The following is a 27,993-nucleotide window of genomic DNA, read 5'->3' on the forward strand; positions in this document are numbered from 1 at the left end:
CAAACCAGTTCCACATCACGGAAGTTGCACCATTTTTACAAACCAATTCTGGTTCATCTGTTTCACTCAACAATCGGCCATGTGCGTATGAAAACAAAGGCACTGCGCATGCGCGTTTTACTCCCATTCTATCGCGATATTTCATTTTCCTATCGTTGCCTAACATTATACCGGTATTACCGTGAACGGTATAATATGGCCCAGCCCTACGTCACACAATCAAATACTAAACATGAGTGATCGACCAACATACTGAGCTACACAGACAGCCCCAAAAGGTTGATTCTGTTCATCTGGACGTAACGTTTTCAGTGGGAGAAACCTTTCATTGAGCACGCACTGAGATAAATAGACAGTCCTACCAGGTCTCTTGCCCAGGCGAAGGTTAAGGAGAGGAGAGGAGGGGAGTGAACGAGTGAATCCTTCGATCATCCTGACTTCTGATGCCTCTGAGTCCGTGTTACCTATTGGAAAAGTGACAAAGAGCAAGAGAGAGACACTGCTGCATGAAACAGTGGTGTACATAAGAAGAACTCATCTGTATGTGCCCAAACAAACAGCCACCCATGATCTGCGTGTTTTACAACAATATTAGACGAAAATATTTTGTGTAATATAGCATTAACATATCTATCTATTTACACATCCATGACATGGCTTCATTGAAACACACAGACTAGAGGCACAGCTTCTGGTCGGAGCACAAAACGACGGGTGAAAAACACATATAATATGAATTTACTGACCACTGGTATTGTTCTTGCGACCTTTGCCGCCCAGTAGCATCTTCAGGCTGTTCCGGAACATGATTGCTCACGATGTCAGCAAACACACATGAGCACACTTCCTGTCAACACTCCTACAGAGATGGAGACAGAGAGAGAGTGTGTCAGTAAACCATTAGAACTAATCACTTCCTTTTCCAGCTGACTCCTTATGTCCAGTCATGTTATGATCCATATGTGTTCCTTAACAGAATCTCATTGCTCTAACAGTTTAATCATCTGCAGTGAATGTCATTTCCTTGTGTAAATGTCTCTGACCGAACTCAGTATACTGCTATAGTGCTATAACATCAATAGCAGCAGGTCCCCAGAGTATCTGAAAGGACACTTATGTAGCTTGGGTGGCAGAAACAGAAAACAGGGAGGAGACGTGGCACTCCTGAATGCCTGAGAATCCTGAATAGAAATATATGTAAGAATTCTGTTGTTGTGCATTGCATCAGTGATAAGCACGGAGGACTAATAAAAGGATAAGGAAATACATCTGTTATAGGATTATGTGCATTATATAGGTTCTGTCAGGTAGAAGATGAATCAGATTTCCATTTATTCTGGCATTATAAAAAGGAGCATGACTTGTTTCTAGAAGAACTTTGGTGGCTTTTAACAGGAAGAAGGCTCATGGAGAACCACCCTCAGGGAGGGGCGGCTGTCTGCCGTGATCGGCTAGGGAAGAGTGGATGAAGACAGGACAAAGAAATGCTGTGGAAGAGAACCAGAGATTAATAATAACACGAGGTGTATAAACACATAGTGAGTGAAACACTCAGGCACACTTTTCGTTTGAAAATGCATCGTTTTCTCTCCGTTTTGGCCTCCCGTCCACACTGAGACGGCGTTTTCGGGCTAGTGTGGTCATAGCCTCAGTGCATCATGGGAATCCTCCAGCAGCCTAGACCTTTTGCAGCAAAGTAAGGGAGGATTTAAGCTCATCATTTTTTTGTCAGATGTGTTGATTCATCACATCCAGTTGAAAGCTCTGTGAAGCTAGCAAAGGCGTCATACCGCTGCGATGCTTTAATACATACATAAATGGACTGTTACTTACACAGCCCCGTTCTTTTCTGTTTGATTACTCAGTTTCTTACTACATGCCTCATTCACATACATTCATACTATCAATTTTGACTTAACCCCGTAAGACCCAACCCATCAAAAAACAGCCAGAAAATTCTGTTTTTTTTGGAACTGAGATGTTTAATAAACCTTATAACAAAATGCTATATCATGTATATATTTGCTATAGCATGTTGTTTATGGTATATCTTTATTATATATTTATTAGTGCTGTCAGTGTTAACGCATTAATGCTGTCATCACGATTAACACGATTACAATTTTTAAAGGGCTCAACCCATCTGGAGCGCAGAATGGACACACGTTGGACAAACTTCCTGAAATGCGTTAGCAGAGTCATTTCAGGGATTTTGAGTCAGTCTGCGCTCCAGACGGGTTAATTGTTCATCGCATTAGTCGTGATGATGGCGTTAACATGTTTAAGCTGCATTAACGCTGGATGCTGAGTAACCCCTTACATGGATTGATCTGCGTTAACTCATTAACGCGAATTAGCCCGTTTTAACGCGTTAATGCAGATCAGCCTGCGTTAACCCGTTAACGCTGACAGCACTAATATTTATTATATATTTTTTGTATGGCATTTGATACATTGGGCATTTTTGGCAACTTTTTGTTAACAACAATGTTAATTTTAGACAAAAAAGAGTTTTGTCCATAACATTTTGAAATTATGGCAAGTATTGATCATGTTCATGAGATAGAGGTCTCAGAAACTAATGTAGGAAATATGATACAAATGGCATTATAGGGTTAACATTCACACATTCCCCTGGAGAATTCACAGACCAATGGATACATCAGGGGCAACTTGGGGTTCAGCATCTCGCCTAAAGATACTTAAATATACAAACCAAAGGAGCTGTATGCTCTACCTCCTGACCCACAGCTAAACATATATGAGCTCAGAACTTCATTCTAATCAGTCATTTGCTCATAATGGGGTCTAAACACGTGCTGAAATAACCAGAAGTATGTTACAGATATACCATGGCCAGTTAGCTAGTGTTATAGCAATAAGCTCACCAACCCACTTTTGGTGTTAGCAGAGGGTTGTGTGTGGTGCACCCTCTATGAACCTTTATGACCACTGTCTATGACTGTAGCTGCGGACTAAAATCCTTTTTCTACTCTCCAGCCTCCAAGTTTTAGTTGGGAATTCAGTCTTTTCAGAGCACATTTCCAAAGCTGAACAAGGACCACTGTCAGCAGCTGCAGTCCAAGATGGTGGAGGTGGGGTCTATCCATGGAAAACTAAAAAGCTGTATTACATTTAAGAGTTGATTCTACACAGAATCACACATCACACAACATTTCCCTTCTTTGCTCTTTTGCTTTACTACAGTGTGACTTTTGAACACACCCATACTGCTGCCTGGCAATGCTGTTGCTAGGCAACCATCTGCGGTTGCTAAGCAATCCCCTAATGATAATTCATATTGATGTAACCCTTTTTGCCTGGTGGTGTATGCTTCTCTGGTTTATCTGTGCCGTATGAAGGCTACAGAACTTCAGATGTGGGTCACTGTGTCAGTGTGAGGTTATTGATTTTGAGCAAATAAGCAACTCCATGAGACTTTACACAACTTTAACTTAACGTGAAAGACACTCAGGACAAATATGTGAAACTATTCAATTGAAAGATAGTTTGATTTAAAAAACAGATTTCTGACATATATCCTAAAACTGAAGATGGCAAATGCACATCTTTAACCTTGTGACGTCTAAGCTGTCAAACCCTAACCGACCTTGGGCAATCTAATGAATACCTCATTTGTGTTTTATTAAACTGTTCGCCTAAGTCAGCAGGGAAAAAAAATTTATTCATTCTAACTATATTTTTCCAAAATATAGGGATAGGTTAGGGCTACCACCTACTTCTTAGATCTCAGAGGGGTAAGAAGATAAAGAAGATGTACTCTACATTTCAAGGGCACTGATTTGATTACACGTATGGGTACCTGACATCTGGGAACAAAAGATGTGTTTTAGTGTTGACTTCAGATTTGGGGTTAGCCATGTGGTAGCGAATACGCGCTGCATTAGTTTTGTTGTGTTCCAGCTGTAACTTCATCAGACGACACAGTGTTGTTTGCACTATCAATGTGGGGGGAAGCTGAAATCCCTTCGGTCTTCTCCTGAATGACATTATCGCCACTCCGAAAAAACTCTGAAAAACTCATCTTTTCAAGATGCTGCTGTTTTTCTCTCTGTATAATCTGGGAATCTCTGAGCTCTTATACTGATATATCATTAATGGTAAATACAGGCGCAATTGTACATGCACATCTTTAACCTGACCACACTGGCCATGCTGGTTTCAAAAATTGAGAGTATCCAAGGCAAAATGACGCCAAAGCGTGGTGCACGGTGCTGCTGTCAATTTTAGCTCATGCCTCGTGCCTTTTCGCTCTCCCTGTGTTCTGAACTCTGCTGGTGATCCCTTTCCTGTTCCAGCTCACTTTTCTTCCAATCAGCACTCAATCTACACAGAGCGTGATCTACGTCGAGCTACATACTGTTCGGTTTTTAGGCAAATACCTCTGCAAACAGAAACAAATGCGGTACTATGAATAAGTGGAGTGGAGGAAAGTAAATGTACTTCCTTGTAAAAAATTTAAATAGTTTGTGATGTCAGTTAGAGGGATTATTTTCTTTGTTCCCTGATTTCCAAAATGTGGGAGAATAATGCAAATAAAAACAAAAGTTATATTTCCTGATAGCATAGAGTTAGGGTTACAGTTAGGGAACCCAATGCTGACTTAGACCTCACAGGGTTAATCTCAGTTGGTTCAAAGTATTGCTACATAACAAAACCAAATTGTGTCTTGTGTGAGAGAGCCTACATGGCAAGAGGGACGTTTAAATAACACAGGAAGCCCGAGTCGCAGTGGCATTGCTTCCTCACTGTTTTACTAAGAAAATGTCTCTGCTTCAGGATTTACACTCTGAAAAAAATCCATGTACAACATGCACTGAATAGTTTTAGGACTGGCACTGAAACCACACCAGGGGTTTACAGTTTAAACAGTTTAAGGAAGCACTGACCTCTGGCCCCCTCTGTTGACCATTGCTGATAACAGCAGCATAGATATAGTTTCCACTGGGAAACTGATGTTTTCACAGCACAGCAATTTAATAACTGTACTCTCATTCAGCTTTATTAAACTACCAGTGTGACTCGTGTCAGCAACAGTGCATATTAATTAGGCTTTTACACACACACTAATTTCTGTCATGTTACTGCTGGCTTATTCCAGTTCGAAATACGACATATGGCATAAGGTTTCTATATGATTTATCATTATCGTGTTTTCTTTTTACTGGATATGTCTGACAACCATAAGTCCAAATATAAGACCAAAAATATATATCACGATATACATTTGAAAATTTGCGATAATGATATAACTGACGATATAATTGACACGAGACAAAAAACTTTACAACTCCACAACTTTATTAGTGCAAAAAAACAAAAAAAAACAATGTATTTTCACTTAAACAAGCAGCTGTTTTTTATGTGCATTAAAGTTATATAAAAATTTAACAGTGCAAATGCAAATTCCTCGCTGACAGTTTAACCAAAAGGCATTTCCAGTGGAAATTGGCCGACATATCCTCAGCATAACCATGTATAATATCCACAAAACTTAAAGAAGTTATACACACACAATACGGTAATATTATGTTGAAGCACAGTATGTATCACCCCGCGAGGCTCCGCCTACGATAGCCGTAATGCTCCGGCAATCCATCAAGCGGTGCGGCTTCGTAGGTTAGCAAAGTCGTACTGAAACATTTGACAGATTTTCGAGCGCCGTGTACATAAAATCGTTTTGAGGTCAGTAAACACAACCAGAATTCATACACAAGGCACACGGGATTATAAGGGACGCTGTCGATTTTCAGAAAAATCAAAGGACTGATTTTAAGTGTGCCGTATTTTCCAAAAAACATGGTAATAACGACGGCCCGCTAGCATGCTCTACCAAAAATAGTGCTTTGTTGTGTATCTGACGGACGAAAGCTGAACCAGTTCCACACCACTGAAGTTGCAGCAGTTTTAGAAACCAACAACAAACCAACTCTGGTTCATCCGTTTCATTCAACGATCCGCTTTCGCCCTTCTCATTCTCCATCGCCGCCGCCGTGCTTTTTCCGCCATGTGTGTAAAACAAAAGCACTGCGCATGCGCGTTTTATCCATATTCTATCGTGATATTTTATTTTCTTATCGTTGCCCAACATTATACCGGTATTAACGTGAACGGTATGATATGGCCCAGCCGTATTGGCAGGAATATTTTAATCACAAGAAGATCACAAGCAACACTGCTACTTAGACACTGTGTGGAGCCACATGCCCCTTTAGTTCCATTATATTCATAATAAGTGTCACGGTTCGGGGCAGCGGCCGTGTGAAGAGTGGAAGGAGGACTCAAATGCAGCACTTATTCAGACGTGAAGGGTGATTTATTAACAATACCAGACATAAAGTGGAGATGGCAAACAGAACTAAGGACGAACTAACTGGGAGAAACTACACAAAGAAATAGCAAACCTGAGCATGAAGGGAGAACAGCAGGGAGAGCACGCAGGGGATTACACCAGGTATGAACACAGACGACGCGACGAGGAGCAGAGGAAAACACACACTAAAGTACACAAAGAGACACTGGGAAATCACACACAGGTGGGAGACACAGCTGGACCTGATTAACCTGACGAGACAGGGGAACACTAACACCAGGGACCAATAGAGGGAGCACAAACCCAAAACCCAGTATCTAAAATCCCAAAACACAAACCATCCCAAAACAGCCCAAGAATAATAAAGAGAATAATAACAATAAGGAACACAAACACAAAGTCACTGAGTCATGGCCGCAGGACCATGACAATAAGCCAGATACCTAGATAGCTGACATCTCCAAAGCTGAGATTACTCCAAAACATTACAGACAGATGAACAGGACTACAGACTGGAGGTAAAATAGATACATTTGAAGTTTGATTTTTGGTTGAACGCTATGTCACAATATATGAGCATAACATTAGCAAAGAAATCTAGATGTCTGATAAGGTGAATAGTGTTACGAAAATAAAAGCTATGTCATTGTCTTACCAGGATGGTTAACTGTAGTGTGCTGTACAACATCAAAACTACCAAGTGATCACAAGAAGTCTTGTGCTGCCAGTTTGAGTCTGAGCAGCTCTTTCTCCATCGGCTGTTTTTATTTCCACTTTTTTTCTTCTTTTCTTTTACTGTTAGTCTCATATTCCATGGTTTCGATTTCTGTTTTTTCTGGAAAGACACACACACACACACACACACACACACACACACACACACACACACACACACACACACACACACACACACAAAAACACACACACACTCACACACACGCGTGCATAAAGGTACATGATGGATGAGGAAACCACTCAGCATATCATCATTACTGTGAGCAGAATGTGGCAGAGTCTCTATGCTGTCCAAGCCTCTTCCTCTTTTCCTCTCCCTTTGTGTTTGACTATGTTTTCTCTTGGGAACATTCTCCTTTGTGTGTGTGTGTTTAGTGTGTGTGTGTGTGTGTGTTTTTTGTGTGTGTTTTTTGTGTGTGTTTTTTGTGTGCCCAAGGGAGAGTGGATCAGGTGCTACTACCAGGTGCACTATGAGCAAGAGAGCGAAGTGACTCCACAAGGACGAACCTTTCTTCAGTGAGTGTATGAGGAACATGTGTGTGCAGTCAGATAAGCCACTGCTGTCAGTAAATAACACTTTCGAATGTTTAATTTCATTCTTGAAGAAAAGCATAGTGCTGAAATTAATTTAGCATAACATTCATTCCCAGTGCAACCTCTCTTGGCAGCAGATATTTCAAAACCTGAGCAAATAAACCCCATGGCTATCTGCGAGGGGAGTTTAGGAATAAGCCTAATCCATGTCTGAGAAAGAATCCCACAAAGAGCTTCTAGCTGCAGCAGCTAGAGGACTACTGGCTCTTTAGATATGATGCACACACAGCAGTGACTAGCTCAGCCTTGCATGGGTGTGTAATGTGTGTCAGTGTGTTAATCCTTGAAGGGAAGTAAGCTGGAGTGACGGGACTGAGTCTAAAAAATAAAAACCCAGACACCCCCCCAATCGACAGCACGCGCATGACTGAACTGCAGCACATATATTAATATGACAGTGCATGTGTCTGGGAAATGAGAGATGTTGGCCTTCTTATGTAAATGCACTGAAGACAAATTAGACAATGGAAAATAGACCACGAGTCCTTTGTGTCTGCCTGAGATGGAAAAATGAGAAGGCAAGCAATAACAAACATAAAAATGTTCACGTACACAAATGAAACAAAAGGAGAAGACAGGGGTTTGATGAGAAAAATGTTTTTGTATTTACCACATAAGAAAAGTCACCAGGATTGTAGTAAAAGCATTTTAGATCCGTTTTTTTAAGCTTGGTCTCACTTTTGTTTATCAAATTGCCAAAAATGAGAGAAAAATACACAAACTTCTGTTAAGTGAGTTAACATAAACTTTGTCTACTTACACGCATGGTTTGTTACACAAGGAGGCTGTGGAGCCTGTGTTTTGTACTTCTATCAAACTGAAAGAACGGTAAACCAGTGCACTGATTCAGACAATCATAAAGCAACAGTAACTATTATTTTGGCCACCTGGGTAAACAGAATGAGCTGTAAAAATGCTTTTATAGCCAACGTGCCAGCCTAGCTCTTTGTCAGGCAAATGTTAACTATTATGCATTAGGTCTAGCTCATCTAAGTCCCTGTTAGCAGATGATTCAATAATTGAATAAGTGACAGAATCAACAGCAGCAAGCTACACTATCAGAATTCTTGGAGCATGGGCCATGAAGGAGGAGCGGTGGCAGGGATCTTTCACTGCAGCTTGTGAAAGCTAGAAGATGTAGACCCAGATTTGTTAGCTTTACTCTCAGACTCCCCCCGAGTCGGCTGCTGTTTCGGCCTCTCTTCAATCCCAGTCTCCACTCGCAGACATCCCACGGTGGAAGCAGAGCAGTAGGTAAAGCCAGTTGTAATTGTAAGATGGGCTTTATGTAAACTCTCTCTTTTCTACACTTTTTCATTCAAATTATTCTTAAAGTTTAAATAAAAAATGTACATGAAAAGAGATATTTTTAACTTATAACTGATAACAGCAAGATAATTGTTAGTTTCATAAATAATTATGATCAATAATACTGACCATAATGATCCTAATTATGATTTCTACTTTAATCAAGCAGCCTCAGAACAAGTTGTGTTTTTTTTCTTATTTCCAGTCACAGAGTTCCTGTGGTGGATCCTCTTATCAAACAATCGAAGTGTGTCCCAGCTGCAAGATAAAGCTTCATATTTAAACTGCTGTAAACAGCTTCTTCTTCTTCTTTCGACTCTGTATGATGTCATAAGGAGAGAGTATCTCAGCTCTTTTTTCCAAGGGACAGCCAATCAGCAGGAAGTTCTCTTAAACAGTCAGAAGCTGAAATATCTTGTTTCAGACAGTGAATGAACTGAGAAGCTCCATCAAGGCCTGATATGAACTAAAGAAGGATTATTTTAAACTATAAATTATGCAAAGCTACTCTAGTAAAGTACAAGAATAAAAATTATGGGGTTGAATGTGATAAACTGCGCCATTTCAGCCCGACATTCACCAGTTGTGTTCTTTAACTGCCATAGGGACTACACTTTTCTCCCCCAAAAGTTAGCAACCACAAAATGTTAGTGGCTGAGTAAGTTTCGACAGATTTTTTTTCTGTGAAAAACATCCAGTGGTGGTGCTTGAGAAACAACACTTATGTGAGTGGAAACTTAAGCTAACCATTAATATAAAAAAATTTAATGTAACAACACAGGAATTCACAATTTAATGCATTTTGAAGACAGATCATTCATTATGTCAGGAAGTTGTTCAAGAAACTCGCTGCAGTATCCAGCAACCTTTGAAATTTTGTGTTGAAGGAGAGACTGAACAACAAAACAATGTTGCTGCTGTCCAAATGTGTACAATCTGCACTCTACATCACCACAAACACACCAGAAAACATGCAGAACTGAGGAGACATGCGGGAAACGAGGAATCTGATGTGAGTCACTCTGATCAGACGGAGGCCAGTAAACGTGACTCAGTGCTGACGTGGTGAGAAGCTCATTCATGTGAGTGCCAAAGCCACAGATAAGCGTGCTGTTTGCATGTCTCTCTCTCTTTCACACAAACACACCATCTGTCGTGAGTTCCTCCTCCATCTGACTTCCTCGAACTTTTAGTGAGTGTGTCACAAAAACAGAGTTCTCTCCAGATTTAACTGTAGCACAAAATATACATAATAGTGAAGCCGGCTGAGCTGCAGAAACTCAGCTCATATATGCACTCACCAAACACTTTAGTAGGTACACTCTGCTAGTACGCTTTTGCCTTTAAAACTCCCTGAACTCTTCATGGTGTAGATTCAACACGGTATTGGAAACACTCCTCAGAGATTTTGGTTCATGTTGACATGTCACGCAGATGCTGCAGATTTGTCAGCATGCACGCCTATGATGCCAATCTCCTACCACCACAACACACCAAAGGTGCTCTATTGGATGTAGACCTGGTGACTGTGGAGTGAACTCACTGTAAAGTTCAAGAAACCAGTTTGGAATGATTTCAGCTTTTGTGACATGGTGCATTATCGTGGTCAAATCAGCCATTGGAAGACGGGAACACTCTGGTCTTATGGGAATGAAAAATACTCAGGTAGGCTGCTGCGATTAAATACCGCTCAAATACTAACGGGCCCAAATGTGCCACTAAAACATCATCCACATCAGCTCAAAGCAATCTGCCAATTCTTATTAAACCTCTAACATTAACATCACATTGTTGTCAGTCACTGTTTTCTCTGTAAACCTTAGAAATGGGAGTGTAGAGAAATCCCAGTCGATCAGCACTTTCTGATGGGCAGGTCAGCTGCTCAGCCCAACTGACACCAAAAACCATGCCACGTTCACAATCACGTCAATCATCTTTCTTTCACATTCAAAATGGTTACCTGCCTAAATGCAGTTGCTTTCTGCCATGTGATTGGCTGATTAGATAGTTGCATTCACGAACAGATGAAATGTGCGCCTGAAAAAGCTGGTGCTATGCATACTGCTGTAGAGCACAGCTACCTGTTGATGCCAAACAAACACCCTAAAACCCTAAAGTGTTACATATTATTATCCCACCCATCTATCATCCATGTAATGGTGCGTTCACACCAGTGTAAAGAAAAATTTTGCCCTCCGTTACTTGTATTGTTGTCAGTTAACAAACTCACATACATTCATGTCTAACAGCTTACAGAACGAAGACTATAACTGATAGTTGGAATCAAGTAATATGAACATATTTTAATAACTTACTATTAAGTAGTGTCGCTTGTTTTTGGTTTTACTTTATTTTGCGCTATCAAATATTTAAGTTTAACATTGAGTAGTTATGTTCTTTATCGTGCTACCACATTTATGCATGGAAATATGTTAGCTAGCATATTTCCATATGAGCTATATACCATCATGCTACCAGATGTAAGGACAGAAATACCTTGGTGCCGTTATACTAGCACACTTTGGTACAAAAATCTTTGCTACTGTCAAGCAAGCACATTTAGGGCCAGAAATACACTGACACAAAGCACATGAACAGACAGCACAGATAAAAGACTCAATTACTGCCCGATACACTTTTTAAGTATAACCAGGGTGACCATATTGATGACATTTACAAACACTAAATAAAGTGTGTGCCTTTAGCTACATGTGGCTGATGGTCTGGATTTACTTTAGATAACTGCACATTTTCTGTCTAACCACATTTGTGCTCAGAGAGAGCTACAGTGGTACTATGGATGAATACAGTAAAGTAGTAAATCAAGAATTCAATTTATGGCTGCTTTAAACAAAACAAAAACAACTAATTACTCAGCTAAAATGCCTTTATTTGAAATGTAGTGAATAGGTCTTTATTTAAACTGTACTTGTATTGTAGATAACCCTTTATTTCTGTTTGTCTCTACATCATAAGTTGAATCTGTCATATTTTATCATAAAGACTCTTGACTCTTTGCACATATAGTACAAAGAATTCCTTCATTGCCAAATTTATTTTGTTAAATTTACTTTACAGCATTATGCTGTTGACATGGTGGAGAGCAGTTTTTTTTTCTTTTATAGAGACTAGAGAGACCGCTAGAGAGATTGTTTCTCTGTGTAACTTTTCCCGTTGTCATAAACCAGAGAGCCACTACTGAGGATCGTTGCTGACCCACTGCACTCTTGGTGTCGCAGCTTTGCTAATCTAAAAGGAAGGTAACTAAAACACAGTGATTCTGCATCATAGTTTCCAAAAGTCTCAGTCTCTGTCATGCCAGATTTTCAAAGTAAAACTGGGTCAAAGGCATTTTCAAAGTTTTATGGATCCAGTGTGGATCCTGGTTTAAACAACAGAGTCATTATTTACCCTGCAGTTCTCAGGCAGGGTTGACATAGCATGCAAATTTAATTCAAATCGCCCCACCTCTGCTCTACTTGTTCCAAGACAAACTTTGGGCATGTTTTTCCAGCAGCTCTGTGGGGAGTCTAAAATAACCCAAGGTGTACTGGGAGATGTAGTCCTACTCGCCTCCCTGTTAGGTTATCTTGGGTGTTGCACCGATAGCCCCCCAACACCACAGAGAGATTTCCCTTTTTATCAACCACCCAAAGAGTGTCTGATTATATAAGCAGAGGAAATCACCAGTGATATTCACACCACACACTCAAACACAACTTCAAACACACTGAACCTAGAGCACACAGGTTTGTTTGACTAGCTTTAGTTGTGTATCTATAGGTGTGTCTGTTATTAGCAATAGCTGAGTGCAGATGGTCTTGCATTAGACTGAATCCACTTGTACATGCACACACACATGCACTGTGTCAGACTCTTATCTCTCTTCCCCAGAGAGGCCAATCCTGACTTCCTGCAATCACTCAGGACTCACTTGGCTTGCCCGCATACAGTACAGGAAGGGAATGAGAGTGTGTGTGTGCGTGTGTGGCCCCCAAAACAGCTTCCTGCAGATAAACAAACAAAGGCCTAAGTGATATGCTCACCTTTTACCCTTTCCTCATGGTGTAAACACTTCATCACTTTTCCACTCTTTGAAGTAATTTAAAGCTTCACAAGACAACTTCACACCACTGCCCTCCCACAGTGGGGTGAAAAGTGATTTAGAAAAAAACAAGCGGTCTCATGTACAGACACAACCTATAACTGTTCTGTAAGAAATAACTAAAAATCGGCCAACCATTTTGACCAAACAAATCTACTGTAATTAAGCTCCACTAAGCCAGACTGTCTAGCTCCAGCAGTCTTTCTGGGGACACTGGTCAGTCCAAGGGGGCAAAGTAAACAGACAGAGAAAGCAGCATGCTAATAATGCTATGAAATACTATTCATTTCATAAGAACATTTAGTTTAGACTTTAATCAGCATTTTGCATAAAAATGCTGATTCAGTGATAAAGTGATGAAGTCACATATTGTACTAATTGAGTCTTGTTTACTTCTTAAGTTACCAGGATAATGTTCGCTATTGCTAACGGCTGTTGCTCTGCTCTCCAAACATTCAAAGATTCATCTTGTGTGATTTTTGTAAAAGTACACAAAATATTTATTTTCTGCTAGCATTAATTATTTCTCTCTTGATGCATACTCAATGATATGAGCATGATAGTAAGTAAATCCTCCAAAATAGATCTGTTCATCTGAACAGAATCAGTTTTTGGGGGCATTAGTTCTGTCTTTCACTAGAATAGATAGTATTTGAAATGTATGTACAGTAGTGGTAGCAGGGGCTTTCTTAAATAAATTAGGTGAGCCTACTTTGTGACACTAAAAACAGAGCAGTAACCATCAGTTTCTTCAGGGAGTATCTGATGTCATGGATGAAGTCTAACTCCCCCATCTTGGATTGCAGCTGGTACTGGTGGTCCTTGTACTGCTTTGAAGCTTCCTGGAGCTTGGCTGAGTACATCAACCAGTACTCCACTGCTACAGGCTCTGGTTAGTGGTCTTCAAGCTTACAGTGAATCTTCAGAGCACCACTTCTGCTACAGCTGCTACGGAAACAGGAGGAAGCTAGCAGCCACTTAACTTTCAAAAATATGAGTGAGGGGATTTTCCATGACCAATGGGTATGAAAGTTCGGCCCTATAGACTCCAATGTTATAATGTTCCACTTTACAGCATTGTGGCTGATACAAGAAATGTTTTTGCTAATCCAAAGATTAGCAAAAACATTTCTTGAGTGTCTGTCTCTACTATTTAGAGTCGCTGAACTGAACTGAGCATTTTTAATTCCTTACCCGATTAATATTCTACCCTGCGGTCTGGTACATGCCATCTAATAAAGTGTTGCTACATTTTTAGTGAATTAAAGTCTAACATTTTATTATGCTATTCAATTCAATTCAATTTTATTTATATAGCGCCAAATCACAACATAAGTCGCCTCAAGGTGCTTCATAGATACAGAGAAAAACCCAACAATCATATGACCCCCTATGAGCAAGCACTTTGGCAACAGTGGGAAGGAAAAACTCCCTTTTAACAGGAAGAAACCTCCAGCAGAACCAGGCTCAGGGAGGGGCGGCCATCTGCTGTGACCGGTTGGGGTGAGAGAAGGAAGACAGGATAAAGACATGCTGTGAAAGAGAGACAGAGGTTAATAACAGATATGATTCAATGCAGAGAGGTCTGTTAACACATAGTGAGTGAGAAAGGTGACTGGAAAGGAAAAACTCAATGCATCATGGGAATCCCCCAGCAGCCTACGTCTATTGCAGCATAACTAAGGGAGGATTCAGGGTCACCTGGTCCAGCCCTAACTATATGCTTTAGCAAAAAGGAAAGTTTTAAGCCTAATCTTGAAAGTAGAGATAGTGTCTGTCTCCTGAATCCAAACTGGAAGCTGGTTCCACAGAAGAGGGGCCTGAAAACTGAAGGCTCTCCCTCCCATTCTACTTTTAAATACTCTGGGAACAACAAGTAGGCCTGCAGAGCGAGAGCGAAGTGCTCTAATAGGGTGATATGGTACTACAAGGTCATTAAGATAAGATGGGGCCTGATTATTTAAGACCTTGTATGTGAGGAGCAGGATTTTGAATTCAATTCTGGATTTAACAGGAAGCCAATGAAGGGAAGCCAAAACACGAGAAATCTGCTCTCTCTTTCTAGTCCCTGTCAGCACTCTTGCTGCAGCATTTTGGATTAGCTGAAGGCTTTTCAGTGAGTTTTTTGGACATCCTGATAATAATGAATTACAGTAGTCCAGCCTGGAAGTAATAAATGCATGAACTAGTTTTTCAGCGTCACTCTGAGACAGGATATTTCTAATTTTAGAGATGTTGCGCAAATGGAAGAACGCAGTCTTACATATTTGTTTAATATGTGCATTGAAGGACATGTCCTGGTCAAAAATGACTCCAAGGTTCCTCACAGCGTTACTGGAGGCCAAGGTAATGCCATCCAGAGTAAGAATCTGGTTAGATACCATATTTCTAGGCTTTTCAGGGCCGAGTACAATAACCTCAGTTTTATCTGAATTAAGAAGCAGAAAGTTAGTGGCCATCCAGGTCTTTATGTCTTTAAGACATTCCTGCAGTTTAACTCATTGGTGTGTGTTATCTGGCTTCATGGACAGATAGAGCTGGGTGTCATCTGCATAGCAGTGAAAATGTATGCTATGTCTTCTAATGATACTGCCTGAGGGAAGCATGTATAATGTAAACAGAATTGGTCCTAGCACTGAACCCTGTGGAACTCCATAATTAACCTCAGTGTGTGAAGAGGACTCTCCATTTACATGAACAAATTGGAGTCTATTATATATCTTATTTTATTAGGGCAGCACGGTGGCACAGTGGTTAGCACTGTTGCTACACAGCAAGAAGGTCCTGAGTTCAATTCCACCATCAGGCCGGGGGCTTTCTGTGTGGAGTTTGCATGTTCTCCCCGTGTTTGCGTGGGTTCCCTCCGGTTATTCTGGCTTCCTCCCACCGTCCAAAGACATGCAGCTTGTGGGGATAGGTTAATTGGATAATCCAAATTGCCACTAGGTGCGAATGGTTGTCTGTCCCTGTGTGTTAGCCCTGCAACAGACTGGCGACCTGTCCAGGGTGTACCCCGCCTCTCGCCCTATGACAGCTGGGATAGGCTCCAGCGACCCTGAAAAGGATAAGCGGACGTGAATGAATGGATGGATGGATGGAATATTTTATTAGTCTGTTACTTAGCTGATATGTACATCTGTCTATTATACCTATACAGTTTATAGATACAGCTTGCTAGCCAAGCTAGTTTTTTTTAAGTGGTCTTAAGTAAAAGTTCTGCAGGCTTTCTATAAGTCTGTCAAAGTTTTTCTTTAGACACTGACTGGTGGTTCATTTTCAACTTTTCTCATTTTCAGTACAGTCCTTTTTCCTGAACATTTTCAGGGGAATGATTTAACTGACCAATAAATCACTGCAGCACATAAAGGGCACCTAACTCAAGGGACAAACTAGTGTTGTGTTTACATGTAACAGGTAACTTAGCAAAGAATCAGTTTTAAAAGGTTTCGATCCTGTGTCTGTATCCTGCATCTTTGTTTCAGCAACAGAGCTTTATTATGTTGTTTTAAATGTATTTTTGTTGTTCTGGTCTGTGTGCGACTTCACACATGATGTTTCTGTTTCTGCTCCTGTTTCTATTTTTATTGCACTGAGCATATAAATGTCACAAAAATTAACCATGAGAATAATAAAGTTCTTGTGTGTGTGTATATAATTTGCTCCCATTTGTGGAACCTACAAGAAAAATATCAACAATAACACAGTTTGACAGGTATACAATTGTATTTTTTCACCAATAAAGTGATTCCCAAAGGTCTCTAAGAAGAAAATCTGTCATATCTTAGCATGCTTTACAGTGCATCCTTAAAAATTTTAAGTAAACTGGACAAAAGATCAAACACTATCTACAAGAGATAAACAATATCTGAAAGTCAAGTCCTTAAGAAATAAGAAACTATCCAGCAACGACCTGACGAAGGACCTAAGAGATGCATCTGCTCAATACTGTCTGCAGAAGTCTCAGCTAATGCAGTCAAAACACATCAGTCATGGCCTCCCTACAGCCCAGACCTCAACATTATTGAAGCAGGGTGGGATCAACTTGGCATAGAACAGAACAAAAAGCAGCCAACATCCAACGAAGCAACCTAGTATCAAGGCAAAATGTGACACGCATGCAGAAATTGCATTACCAGCAGGGGGAGATAATATATGCCAAGCCACAAAGTCGGTAGTGAGCAAGTAGTGACTCCGTTACTGTACATGGAAGTTTTTCAACTTGTTTTGGTGGTAATAATAATAAACCTCTCCTAATCAGGTGTTTCTGATATTTAGTCCACTCCTTGACATAGTATAGCCATCACATTACTGCTGAATTTCATCTGACTAATAAATAACTGAACAACTGGAAACATCATTGCAAACACCACACAGAGGGCTGCATTTCATGTAAATGGACTGCATCATTGGAAGCATCCTGATAGGGTGCATCACTCTACTTTATGACAACTGGGCCGCTTTGGATGGCGAGCTGCTGAAGGACGGAAGAGAAAAATATTGGCATCCCTCGCTCCATGAGAGATGCATTAGTCACGCCAATATGAAAAGCTCAAAAGATCATCAAGGACACAGGTCAGGTGGTCCACACTCACTCTGTGGAAAATGATGGTGGGGCATTAAATCACAAGATGCCCATTTCCAAGAGAGTTTCTTCCCACAGGGAGTCAGAGTGGTGGGGTATGCTCACATACAAGCACTTACACTCTGGATTCCCTTCTATCAGTCATCATAGCATTTTGTGAGAAATATATCACTGATTACACTGCGCTGAGCTCAAAAATAGAATTAATCAGGCAGATAGGTTTGGGAGAACGGGTTTTATTTGCTGGGTGAATTTGGAATTCATGTTGAACTTGCGAAGAGTGTTTAAAAAATCCTAATAAAATTACATTGCTGGGGCACTTCAGTTTGTATTCCTTTAATTGGCACTAGTGAGGCCACGCAAGTGATCTAATTAAACTAATGACTGACATGGTGGGGAGGGGGAGGCTTTTAATCAGAGCGCCGTTAAACCCAGACTACGAAGTACAGGGTTAGGCAGATTAATGCAGGATTATGCCCATCTGCACTCCCACTGTCTAGGAACAGAAGCCAGCAAAAGGCTGGGAGTGCGCAATACATGACAAACAACTCCATCACAGAGACGTTTAACTGCATCCTGAAAAAATAAAGTTTGGTGAAAAATAGACCATCTCAGCTTCAGTTCTATCCATCACGCCTCAGCAGCTGTTGCCTACCAGCTTTAACATAGGGAGGAATCCAACAGAGTTTATTGGATAAAGATTAGAGTCCTGAATACTGACAAAAAAAGAGGAAGGTTACATTACTTTGCACAACTCTAGAGCTGAAATTATATTAGGGACGATTTAAGTTTTAGGTCATTCAAGCTAATGCTTAATTTCAGTCCATTACAGATATTTCTTGTGTGAAAAGAGGTTTTTATTTGATTTGTTTTACATATCAGGGCCTAAAAGGGAAGATTCTTGATGGCTTAAATTCTTTAAATATTTTAAGCAAATCAACTTATGCTCTGCTCGAGTATGGAAGTGGAATAGATTCACAAATTACTACCCTCATTCAGCAATTCTGACTTGCAACCTCATATTTGCTGAATGCTGAGGTCTGGACGGTACTTTGGATAAAAGGTTATAATATGAAATGTGACTTTTTATACTCTGCAGACTTCTGTATTCCCACACTCTGACAATAGTTTCTATGTGTGACTTTTGAACACTTTTTAGGGAGTACTGCATGAATCATCAGAGATATCATGAGAGAATCTATGAGAGAATTCTGATGGTGGTGAAATCAAATTTGACTGGTGCAGTTTTCCTTTTTTGTTACCACTGAAACGTTACGTTAACTTACCAGTAAGTCTCAGTAAGCTGTTGAAATTTTGTTGATATTTTCTTTGACTCCAGGAAAAAAACGACACCATTATTCTCAATAAAGAACCAGTTTCTTTTCTTACAGCTCCTCATCATATCATCTTTGATCATTTAGCCACAGTGACAGAACTAGGACTATACCTTAATATTCTTTAACTGTCAGGGAGTCAGCTGCCAGGACCTTAAATTTTTGCTGTTGATTACAACACTTTGCAATCAAAAAATACAATTTCTGCTGTTTTCCAAAAAGCCACTGATACGACCAAATTCAACAATAATCAGTTAAAATAGTTCAACAGTTTTGTCACAAAATACAAATAATTTTTTTCCACATTTGGTCTGGTTTTCTGTAGCTCAAGAAGTAGAGCAGGTCATCTACTAAGGTTGGTGGTTTGATCCCTGGCTGCTCTGGATGCCTCTGGATGTATTCATGTGAGTGTTAAGTAGAAAAGCACTTAGGCATAGAGAAAGGTACTTATATGAAGGAGGCATGTTGTAAAAAGTGCTATATAAGCACCAGCTCATTTTATCGTTCTCTTTTCCTTAGTCCATTTTTGCATCTTTTCAACAAACTATCCTATCAAACTGAAAAGGATACCCATTTCCATACCAAAAGAAGCAAAAAAAATTTTTTTCACAAAGCGCTTATGTTTTGTTGTTATTTGGATGAGGTTGTGCAGATATGATCCAATATGATGCAGGCTGGTGTATTCAGTGATGCCCCAGATCCTTCCAGAAGGCCTTTGGCCACTGGCATCAGCGCCAGCATTTGGCCATGTATTACACCGCTAATAGTTAGCTATAACTGCCACTAATACAAGACACATTATAAGACATGTCTTCGAAAGACTCCTGAATTTACATATATGGGAGAATTTCGTAAGAACAAAGACGGTGGGACCTTCCAGAGAAGAAAAAGGATTTCTTAAGAATGGTGATTTGACTGGTGTTGGATAATACTGTTACTGCTTTATTCTAGTGACCACTGAAATGCAAGTTAGTGTACAAAATGCCTCAGATTAACTGCTCATAAGATGTGTTACCAAGATGGCTTCCAAGTGCTGAGATATGCTTCTAGAAGAATGTCGATATTGGTACACTGCCATCAATAAATGTCAACTCATATAGGTGTCAGTAAGGTATAAATTGAAAGTAAGACAAATATCTGGATGGTGCATTCTCTTCACCCCTAGTAATTAGGTGTAATTTGTACCTATACTAATTAATTTCAACCTGTAACATGTTAGCTAAATAACAACACACACAGACAAACAGATCTGATTTAGCCATTCCAGCCAACAGAGACATCACAATAATGTAGCATGTACATAGTGTGGGAGATAATCCACTCATTTCCAAACAAAGGATTTGTGTTTCCTTCGAACACAACTGTAAACCACCAGCTGGCTCCATCACACATCCGGCCCAGCAGTGGAGGCAGGGGAAACTAAAATGTGACCAAAATGTGTGAGAAAAACAAGACCACACCAGGGCGGGAAAAGTAAAACCCGTGTCACACATGTACATGCACACAGTTCCAGGTGAGGGTCATCTTTTCCAGTCTGTCACGATGCTCCCTTCACTGTCTCTGCTGTTATTTTCTCCTTTTTATCTTCAACTGCTTTTTTTTATATCTCAGTACAGCCACAGTCTCCCGCTGTTATTGTTGCTTTGTATTTTACACGTGATGTTCAAATGTGTGTCAGCTATACCTTACATTAACAGCAATACCTTACATTAACAGCAATGATTCTAATATGATTCAGAGAATATGAGAATGTGCTCATGTGGTCTTCAAGCATAATTTTATAGTGATGTTTTTTGCTGTCAACACAATATTTCTGCAGTGACTAAGAGCTGCCGTGCTGAGTTCAGCATTAATATAGGACCACATTTTTTACAAGCACCAACAATACAATGATTATTAAATAAAAACACAAACACGGGGTAACAATAATACTAAACATGGACCTTTTAAGATTAATGGGCCTGTAATACGTTATATATATATATATATATATATATATATATATATATATATATATATATATATATGACACACGATATTATGGCTGTACGTCCACACACACACACACACACACACACACACACACACACACACACACACACACACACACACACACACACACACGTACGTACCACCTTACTATAATATTTAGCTCCTTCCTTCGCTCACATACACGTATAAACACAGAGAAACACAGGAAAGACAAGGCCTACCTTAAGTGTTGTTTTTCCTCAATTCAGCGGCGATGAGAATAACAACCGTCTGACCGGTGGATAATAGGTCGGTCACGGTCGGGTTAATATCCAGCCCTCGGTGTATCCTTCTCCGTAAAACCCCGGTACAAACCAGCGGACCCGTTGTTGTGCGCGAGGCGGATTCCCACACTTCCCAAATTCCCCGTTCATTACCGGATATTAATATATTTTTATCAGTAGATGGACTGGTTATATTACGCTCATTATTCTCCTTCCACCGGTGAGCACGAGCTGACGTCTGAAGAGCTCCGGTGGCACGAGTCTCCTCCGGTCGACGGGAGGTGCTGCATTATTCATAAGAGGGGCGTGGCCAATACGCGGAGTGTGTGTGTTTGGGTGCGCGCGCGTGCTACAAACAACAGAATGCTTGGGCTGGGTTCAGTTAAACCAGCGTAGTCGCGATGAAGCGCTCGCGACGACGACATCTAGCGGCCAAAAGGTAATTTGCAGAAATAAATCTAATCAAAAGGCACATTTATTTTGCTGGAGAAAGTCAATGAGCAACATGGTTACGTTATATGATTCGTAGAGTAACAAATGCGTGTTAATCCGCATGTGAAAATAGACCACTGTTGTGTTAGTGTGCTTGTATCAGTTTTTTGTCTCTGTAACGTGGTTGTTTTTTGCTTGTTTGTTTATTGTTTTTAGCTGACCTGTTCACCTGTTATCTCAAGGCTTTAAGTTTGCACGATTTGGGCACGTTGAGTGACAGGTGAATCTAAACGATGAATCCTGAATGTCTTGCGGAACAAAATGATCTCATCAGATCAAATTACATGCTTCCACTCATCAGGTGTTCCTTGGCACATGCAGCAAAGAGGAAATATTAGTCCCTCTTTCCCGGGGTGTTTCTCATGAAAGCCACGGATATCTTTTGCACCTTCACAGGACGTTACAGTGATGTATTAACAACCTCTTTTTTCTCCTCTTGAGTAGTCTTTTCCAAAATATTGCTCAACAACTAATGACCTTAGATGCATGAAGAGCTAACCAAACAATTTTCAAGCTACTTGTTAAGTGAAATATTGCTAGCATTTTACAAAACTGTCATTGAACAGCAGCTACTCTGTGTGATGCTTCTACAGACTGAATATAAAAATGTAGAGCCACAAAGACATCAGTGAATACTCCCGGTCATGTAGTCTTTCAGAGTGTCAACTTGTCTGAGAAACCAAGGGACATTGGCTCTGATAGGCTAGCAATGACATGGTAAAACATACCCTACTTTCAAACTAGCAGTTTAGACCATCAAGTCGTCAGGAAGGTGCTTACTGAGGTCACAAATAAACGGAGATAACAACAATTGTTGTTTCAGTGTACACCGGTACTTGGTGCCACATTACCTAAGCAGATTTAGATGCATGCTCCACAGCTGTGTCCTAAAACATAAATCCAAAAAACTTTGCCTCCTCTTCTTCATTATTTAACATGCAGTTCTTGTTTGAACCAAATATTTCAAATTTGGAGTCATCACACCATAAGACCTGCTGTGACTGATTTTCAATTTAGCAATTCCATGGAGACCATGGATGGATCAATTATAAGGCATAATAAGGACAAAGACATCTTTCTAACATTCACACTGCACCGCATCCATCAGAGAACAACTTGAGGTTATCCCCAAGGATATCTGTCTAGAATGGAGCAACCAGGGATCAAAACACCAGCCTTCCTAATAGTAGAGGACCCGCTCTAACGCTTGAGCTATAGGAAATCACTTGCAAAGGTAAAGAACCTACAATAATACAGAGAAGACCCCAACAATCACGTCTCACTATGAGCAATGGCTTTGGTGACAGTGGGAAGGAAAAACTGCCCTCTCTACTTTCAAGATTAGGCTTAAAACTTTTCTTTCAACGCATAGTTAGGGCTGGATCAGGTGATCCTGAATCTAATAACCCCCAGGATGTTGCCTCTACCTGAGCTTGAAAGTAGAGAGGGTGTCTTTCTCCTGAATCCAAACCCATAGCTGGTTCCATAGAAGAGGGGCCTGAAAGCTAAAGGCTCTTCCTTTTGTTCTACATTTAAATGCCTCAGGAACCACAAGTAAGCCTGCAGTCTGAGAGTGAAGTGCTGTAATGGGGTGATACAGTAAGATGGGGCCTGGTCATTCAAGACTGTATATGTGCGGAAAAGGTTCTTAAATGTGATTTTGGATTTAACGGACAGCCAATAAAGAGAAACCAGTGTGGGAAAAATATGTTGTCTCTAGCTAGACCCTATCAGTACGCTTGCTGCAGCATCTTCAATCAACTGAAGGCTTTTGAGGGAATTTTTAAGACATCCAAATGATGTACATGCTGCACAACATGCAGAGATGTGCCACATTTTCATCTAATACCTCTTTGGGAATCAGAGACCACAGAGTCCACAGACTTCAAGCTCAAAGGGAGAGAGTTCCAGAGTCTGGGGGGCACCGTTACAAAAGTTGTCACCTGTCGTTTTCAGCCTTGTATGATGAACAACCAGCAAGCCCTGTGCAAGTGTTGTGTGTCTGCACATAACACTTGATCATTCCTTGAGTTAGATTCCTGTTTTGTTTGTCTTGAATGACACATTGGTCAGTTTTAAGTGGCTCAAACAAAGCGATTCCTCTGAAAATGGTCAGGTACAAGTACTGGACTAAAAAGGAGTGAAAAACAGGCCAGTGTTCAAAGAACCTTCAAACGGCCCAGAGAGCTAAGAACTGATTACATATGAAACATGTCTGGCACCTTGGAAGAAAAACAATAAGGGGCACACCTCTGGAAGGAAAAAAAAAACCACACTGAGTTTCAAGGTTTAAAATTTCTGCAAAATTTACTGCAAATTATCATCAGAATCAAGTAGAGGCATTGGAGAAAAAACAAACTCTACCAAAGAATGCTTGACTGGTGTGGTAATTTCAGCTGCTCTCTACAACTCTACTAATCAGTAAAGGTCTGCCTATATGGCAAAACACAGCAGGAATATATCAATATTACTTGCATGTTAAAAACAAAAGAAGAAGAAGAAGAATTTACACCAGCAAATAAAAGTATTTTTTTGTTGTTTCTATAAAAACACCTCTTCTCCTCCCACCATTTTTTTTTTTGGAAGAGATGCACACACACGCTAAAATAAAGAATGACAATTAGTCTTGCAACATTTGTAGACTGTAAGAGACTGACAATAAATAATTTCTTATAGCAGCATACAGTTTTATATGCAGTTTTTTCATAACACTTTAGCTCCGAGTTTCACTTCCTTTGGCAGACAGCAGATCATATTAACTAGTTACAGTCATTAAGTGGCCAAAATAAACTGGCATATGTCTCGTATTTAAAAAGGGCGTCACATAACACTGTAATTAAGGTTAGGTAACCGATTGGTCTTCACCCCACTTAAATTTGATGAGACAAGGACATCATTAACCTCACAATACATTCATAGAAGCTCTGCAGTGGATGGCTTGCTTCTGCTAAGTTAACAGACTTAACACAGAGGCTATTTTAAAAGCAGGAAAACATTCTACAGTGCAACAGACAAAAGACACGATATTCACAACAGGCCAGTGAAGTTAAGTATAAGTGCTCGCCTCATTAATGGACAATATCGTAGGCAGGAGACAGGTTTAGGCTGTGCCAAGTCTCAGCTGTCACAACAGTATAAATGTGTGCCTTTTCAAAGCCGTTGAAGTCGGTGGTTATGCTGACAGTGTAAGCGCCCATGTTGTCGACGAGAAGCCAGTCGCCCACGTACAGCTCAGGAATCCAGTAGCTTTCGGTTATTTTGTCGATGCTGTCGCAGGTTGGACCCCAGATGACGGAGCAATATCTCGGTTCGCTCTTCTTAACAGCCTGCAGAGAGGTTATCAACTGAGATATATTAAAAAAAAAAAACCCACAACCTGTCTGAACTAACACTATGCTCAAGGTTCCAGCAGGCGTTACCACAGTCCTTGATTCTAACCTTAGCACATGATGTCACTGGCCTAAACATGCAGAAACTGCTGCTGTTGAAAGCATGGATGTTTAGCACTTTTCACCAGATGTGAAGAGGAAAATAAATAAATAAATAAAACGGTGAAATTCTTTTATAGGGATGCTGTTGATATTTACCCTGTGAGGGTACGGTTCAAGTTTGCTGTGAGCGGGGTCAAAGGTGATGCAACTCATGGAGCCGTACACACCGTCGTTAATGTAGTACATCATCACCCTCTCGGGGCAGCTTCCTGCTCCGTCTGGAGAACACAAACGAGGAATGATGGTTAGCATAACAGCAGCTGAGATGCTCAGAAACTACAACCCTGTACGCTAAGGTGTGTCGAACAGTTACATATCACTGCAACACCTGCGCATTTATTGGCTCTGTCCTCCACGACGACTCTTTTGGCGATGACGTTCACTGCCAGCGTGAAGGCCGATTCCACGTAGTATCTGCCCGGCTCTGCAATCACCTCCAACCCACTGACAGGTGGGAAGAATTCATCCAGCGATCCGTTAATGACTTCCGAGAACTAGGAACACACACGGTTAATAACTTGACTCCATGGCCTTATGCCTCTGCTCACAATACTTACTCTTTAAAAAAAAAGGCGGGGGTGTTTTGTGGTAGCGTGGGTTCCTCCCACAGTCCAAAGATGTGCGAGTTAGGTTAATAAATGGTTGCCCGTCTCTGTCTGTGTGTTAACCTGCGATATCCAGGCAACCTGTACCTGTGTGTCTTTACCCATGACAGCTGGGACAGAATCCAGCCCAACTGCGACCCTGCACTGAATAAGTGGGAGAAAATGGATGGATAGTGTTGCAGTGGTTAACTTGCACTATAAGGCAGATCTTATATTTAAAGGCTCCTCCACAACTTGAGTTATGCTTGAACGATCCGGTGTCTGCGTGAGAGTGCAGACAAAAAGCTCATCTCAGAACACACATACACACTCCAACTCTTTATTTACCATTGGCGAGCCCATTTTACATGCAGTCTTCAAATGACTGTGATGCCGTTACTGTTTGTGCTACAGAAAAAATTCACTTTTATTCAGAAGAAGAGAAGACGAGCTTCTACAGGTTACTGCATTCCAGCAGATACTGGGTTCAGGACATCCAGACAAGTAGAGCAAAGACAGAGCTGAATGACAGCACGCTCCCCTGAATACCAGTCTGCTGTCGCCGTGGGGGAGAAACTAAACACACAAACATGTGTGTTGGCTGGTGTAAGAGTGGTTTTTCCTCCCTATAGCCTTTTAAATGAAATTTCTTCTTCATAATCAATAAAAATGATATGACAGAATAATTTTCAGCTCCTCTGAACGCCCTGGGAATCTCAAATGTACCAACAGCACCATCATGTGGCCACTGCTCTCCTTTCACTCTGCTTTGAACTACAAAGGCAGAAAAACAGATTCCAAATATCATCTGCAGCGAGAAGAACACCGTGAATGCTCTCAACGGGAACCATCAAGAAAAACAAGCAAACCAACTGATAGTGAAAGCATCAGAGTCACGTTTGTGTTCACGCATCGCTTCTTTGCTTGTTATATTGTTACATGTTGTATTTGTTGTAACTTCTTCTAGACATTTTTATTTCAGTGAGACTTTTAGTTGGATAAATAAAGGATGACCATCAGGTGAACGTCTTTAAGGTTTCTGTGCGTTTATAAGTGCAACTGCCCCACACTCCTTCCCCACATTTTGTCACCCTGGTTGGCACCAGGCTGGGAGCTCACTGACCCTCAGGAGGCATTTCCCAAACTGCCATCTCAGGCTAGAGATCCTTGTTTACCATCCATCCATCATAAACTGTGTTTGAGGCTGTGGTTGTTTGCAAGTGAGTGAGAACTGATTGTATACTGCATATTTTTTGACTTTTCATACACAACTCTAAGAAACAAATCCTTTCAACCTGTGGGGAGTTAATGTGCCAGAGCTGGTGATTAGAAACAGGACTTATATAATGTGGTGGAGACAATGCTAAAGCAGAGACTTTACCTCTTCAAACTTCTCTTGGAAGTCCCCAATCTTAGAAAATCCTCCACCAATATCCAAGAGTCTCATCTGGAACCCCAAAACACTCTGAAAGAGATCAGTGTTGCATACTGGAGCTGCAAATAAACAATACAGGAATTATTGTTGCGTTTATGTCACAATGGCTCACCGCTACGTCAAAGACGCGCCGAGCGTCTTCGATGGCCTGCCTGAAGGCCGAGCTTCTGGTGCAGCCGCTGCCCACGTGGAAGCTGACGCCGACCACCTCTAAGTTCAGCTCTCTGGCACGGCCCAGCAACTGTCTAACTGTGGGCAGTCTGGCTCCAAACTTTGGACTGAGTCTTATCATCGATTTGGAGTCGTCCACTGCAATTCGTATTACCAGCCTGCAAAGTGATTCAAAGGTGTTATTGCAAATAACACCGATTCGATCCAAGATGGCGCCGCGTATGGATGCCCTGGTGCTTCAGTGCGTTACTTCTGTCTTGTTTTTGTGCATAACTTCTGTGTCTGGGCACTCCTCTGGATATTCTTACACCAGAGAAGAGCTTCTTAACCACAGGACTACAACACCTGTGGATTTACTTCCAATATTTGTCGCATCCGCGGCAGATTTACTGCAGACTCTGATCAGGAAAGTGAGACGCCGAAAGAGAGGTAAGCGAGCCGGCGCACTCGTGCGTCTGAGGAGACGTGGACTGCGAACTGCTCTTCCTGGGATCTTCCTTTCCAATGTACGATCACTCAGGAATAAGACAGACGAACTGGCCCTGATGAGAAGCATGAACAGAGACTTTGCCT

The 27,993-nt window shown here is 40.9% G+C and overlaps 2 protein-coding genes across 3 annotated transcripts in view; both read right to left on the reverse strand.

Annotated features, from left to right (window-relative positions):
• tanc2a (tetratricopeptide repeat, ankyrin repeat and coiled-coil containing 2a) overlaps window positions 1-21,503 on the reverse strand; it is a 57,058-nt gene extending 35,555 nt beyond the window's left edge. Inside the window, exons 1-3 of the mRNA XM_085402996.1 lie at window positions 21,206-21,503; window positions 747-859; window positions 363-464 (exon numbers count right to left, since the gene is read on the reverse strand). Coding sequence (XP_085259122.1) covers window positions 363-464; window positions 747-807 — 163 coding nt within the window. The 5' untranslated portion in view covers window positions 808-859; window positions 21,206-21,503. The remainder of the gene's footprint in view (window positions 1-362; window positions 465-746; window positions 860-21,205) is intronic.
• Window positions 21,504-24,019: 2,516 nt separating this feature from the next.
• LOC146670884 (ornithine decarboxylase-like) overlaps window positions 24,020-27,993 on the reverse strand; it is a 50,824-nt gene continuing 46,850 nt past the window's right edge. For both annotated transcript variants that reach the window (XM_085403005.1, XM_085403006.1), the window contains 5 exons: window positions 27,362-27,578; window positions 27,196-27,279; window positions 25,559-25,724; window positions 25,327-25,448; window positions 24,020-25,065 (listed from right to left, as the gene is read on the reverse strand). In XM_085403005.1, coding sequence (XP_085259131.1) covers window positions 24,808-25,065; window positions 25,327-25,448; window positions 25,559-25,724; window positions 27,196-27,279; window positions 27,362-27,578 — 847 coding nt within the window. In that variant the 3' untranslated portion in view covers window positions 24,020-24,807. The remainder of the gene's footprint in view (window positions 25,066-25,326; window positions 25,449-25,558; window positions 25,725-27,195; window positions 27,280-27,361; window positions 27,579-27,993) is intronic.

This window comes from Rhamphochromis longiceps, linkage group LG4 (assembly GCF_057381845.1).
Source record: "Rhamphochromis longiceps isolate RC_006_pf linkage group LG4, R_longiceps_female_GT1.1, whole genome shotgun sequence".
Taxonomy (NCBI): Eukaryota; Metazoa; Chordata; class Actinopteri; order Cichliformes; family Cichlidae; genus Rhamphochromis; species Rhamphochromis longiceps.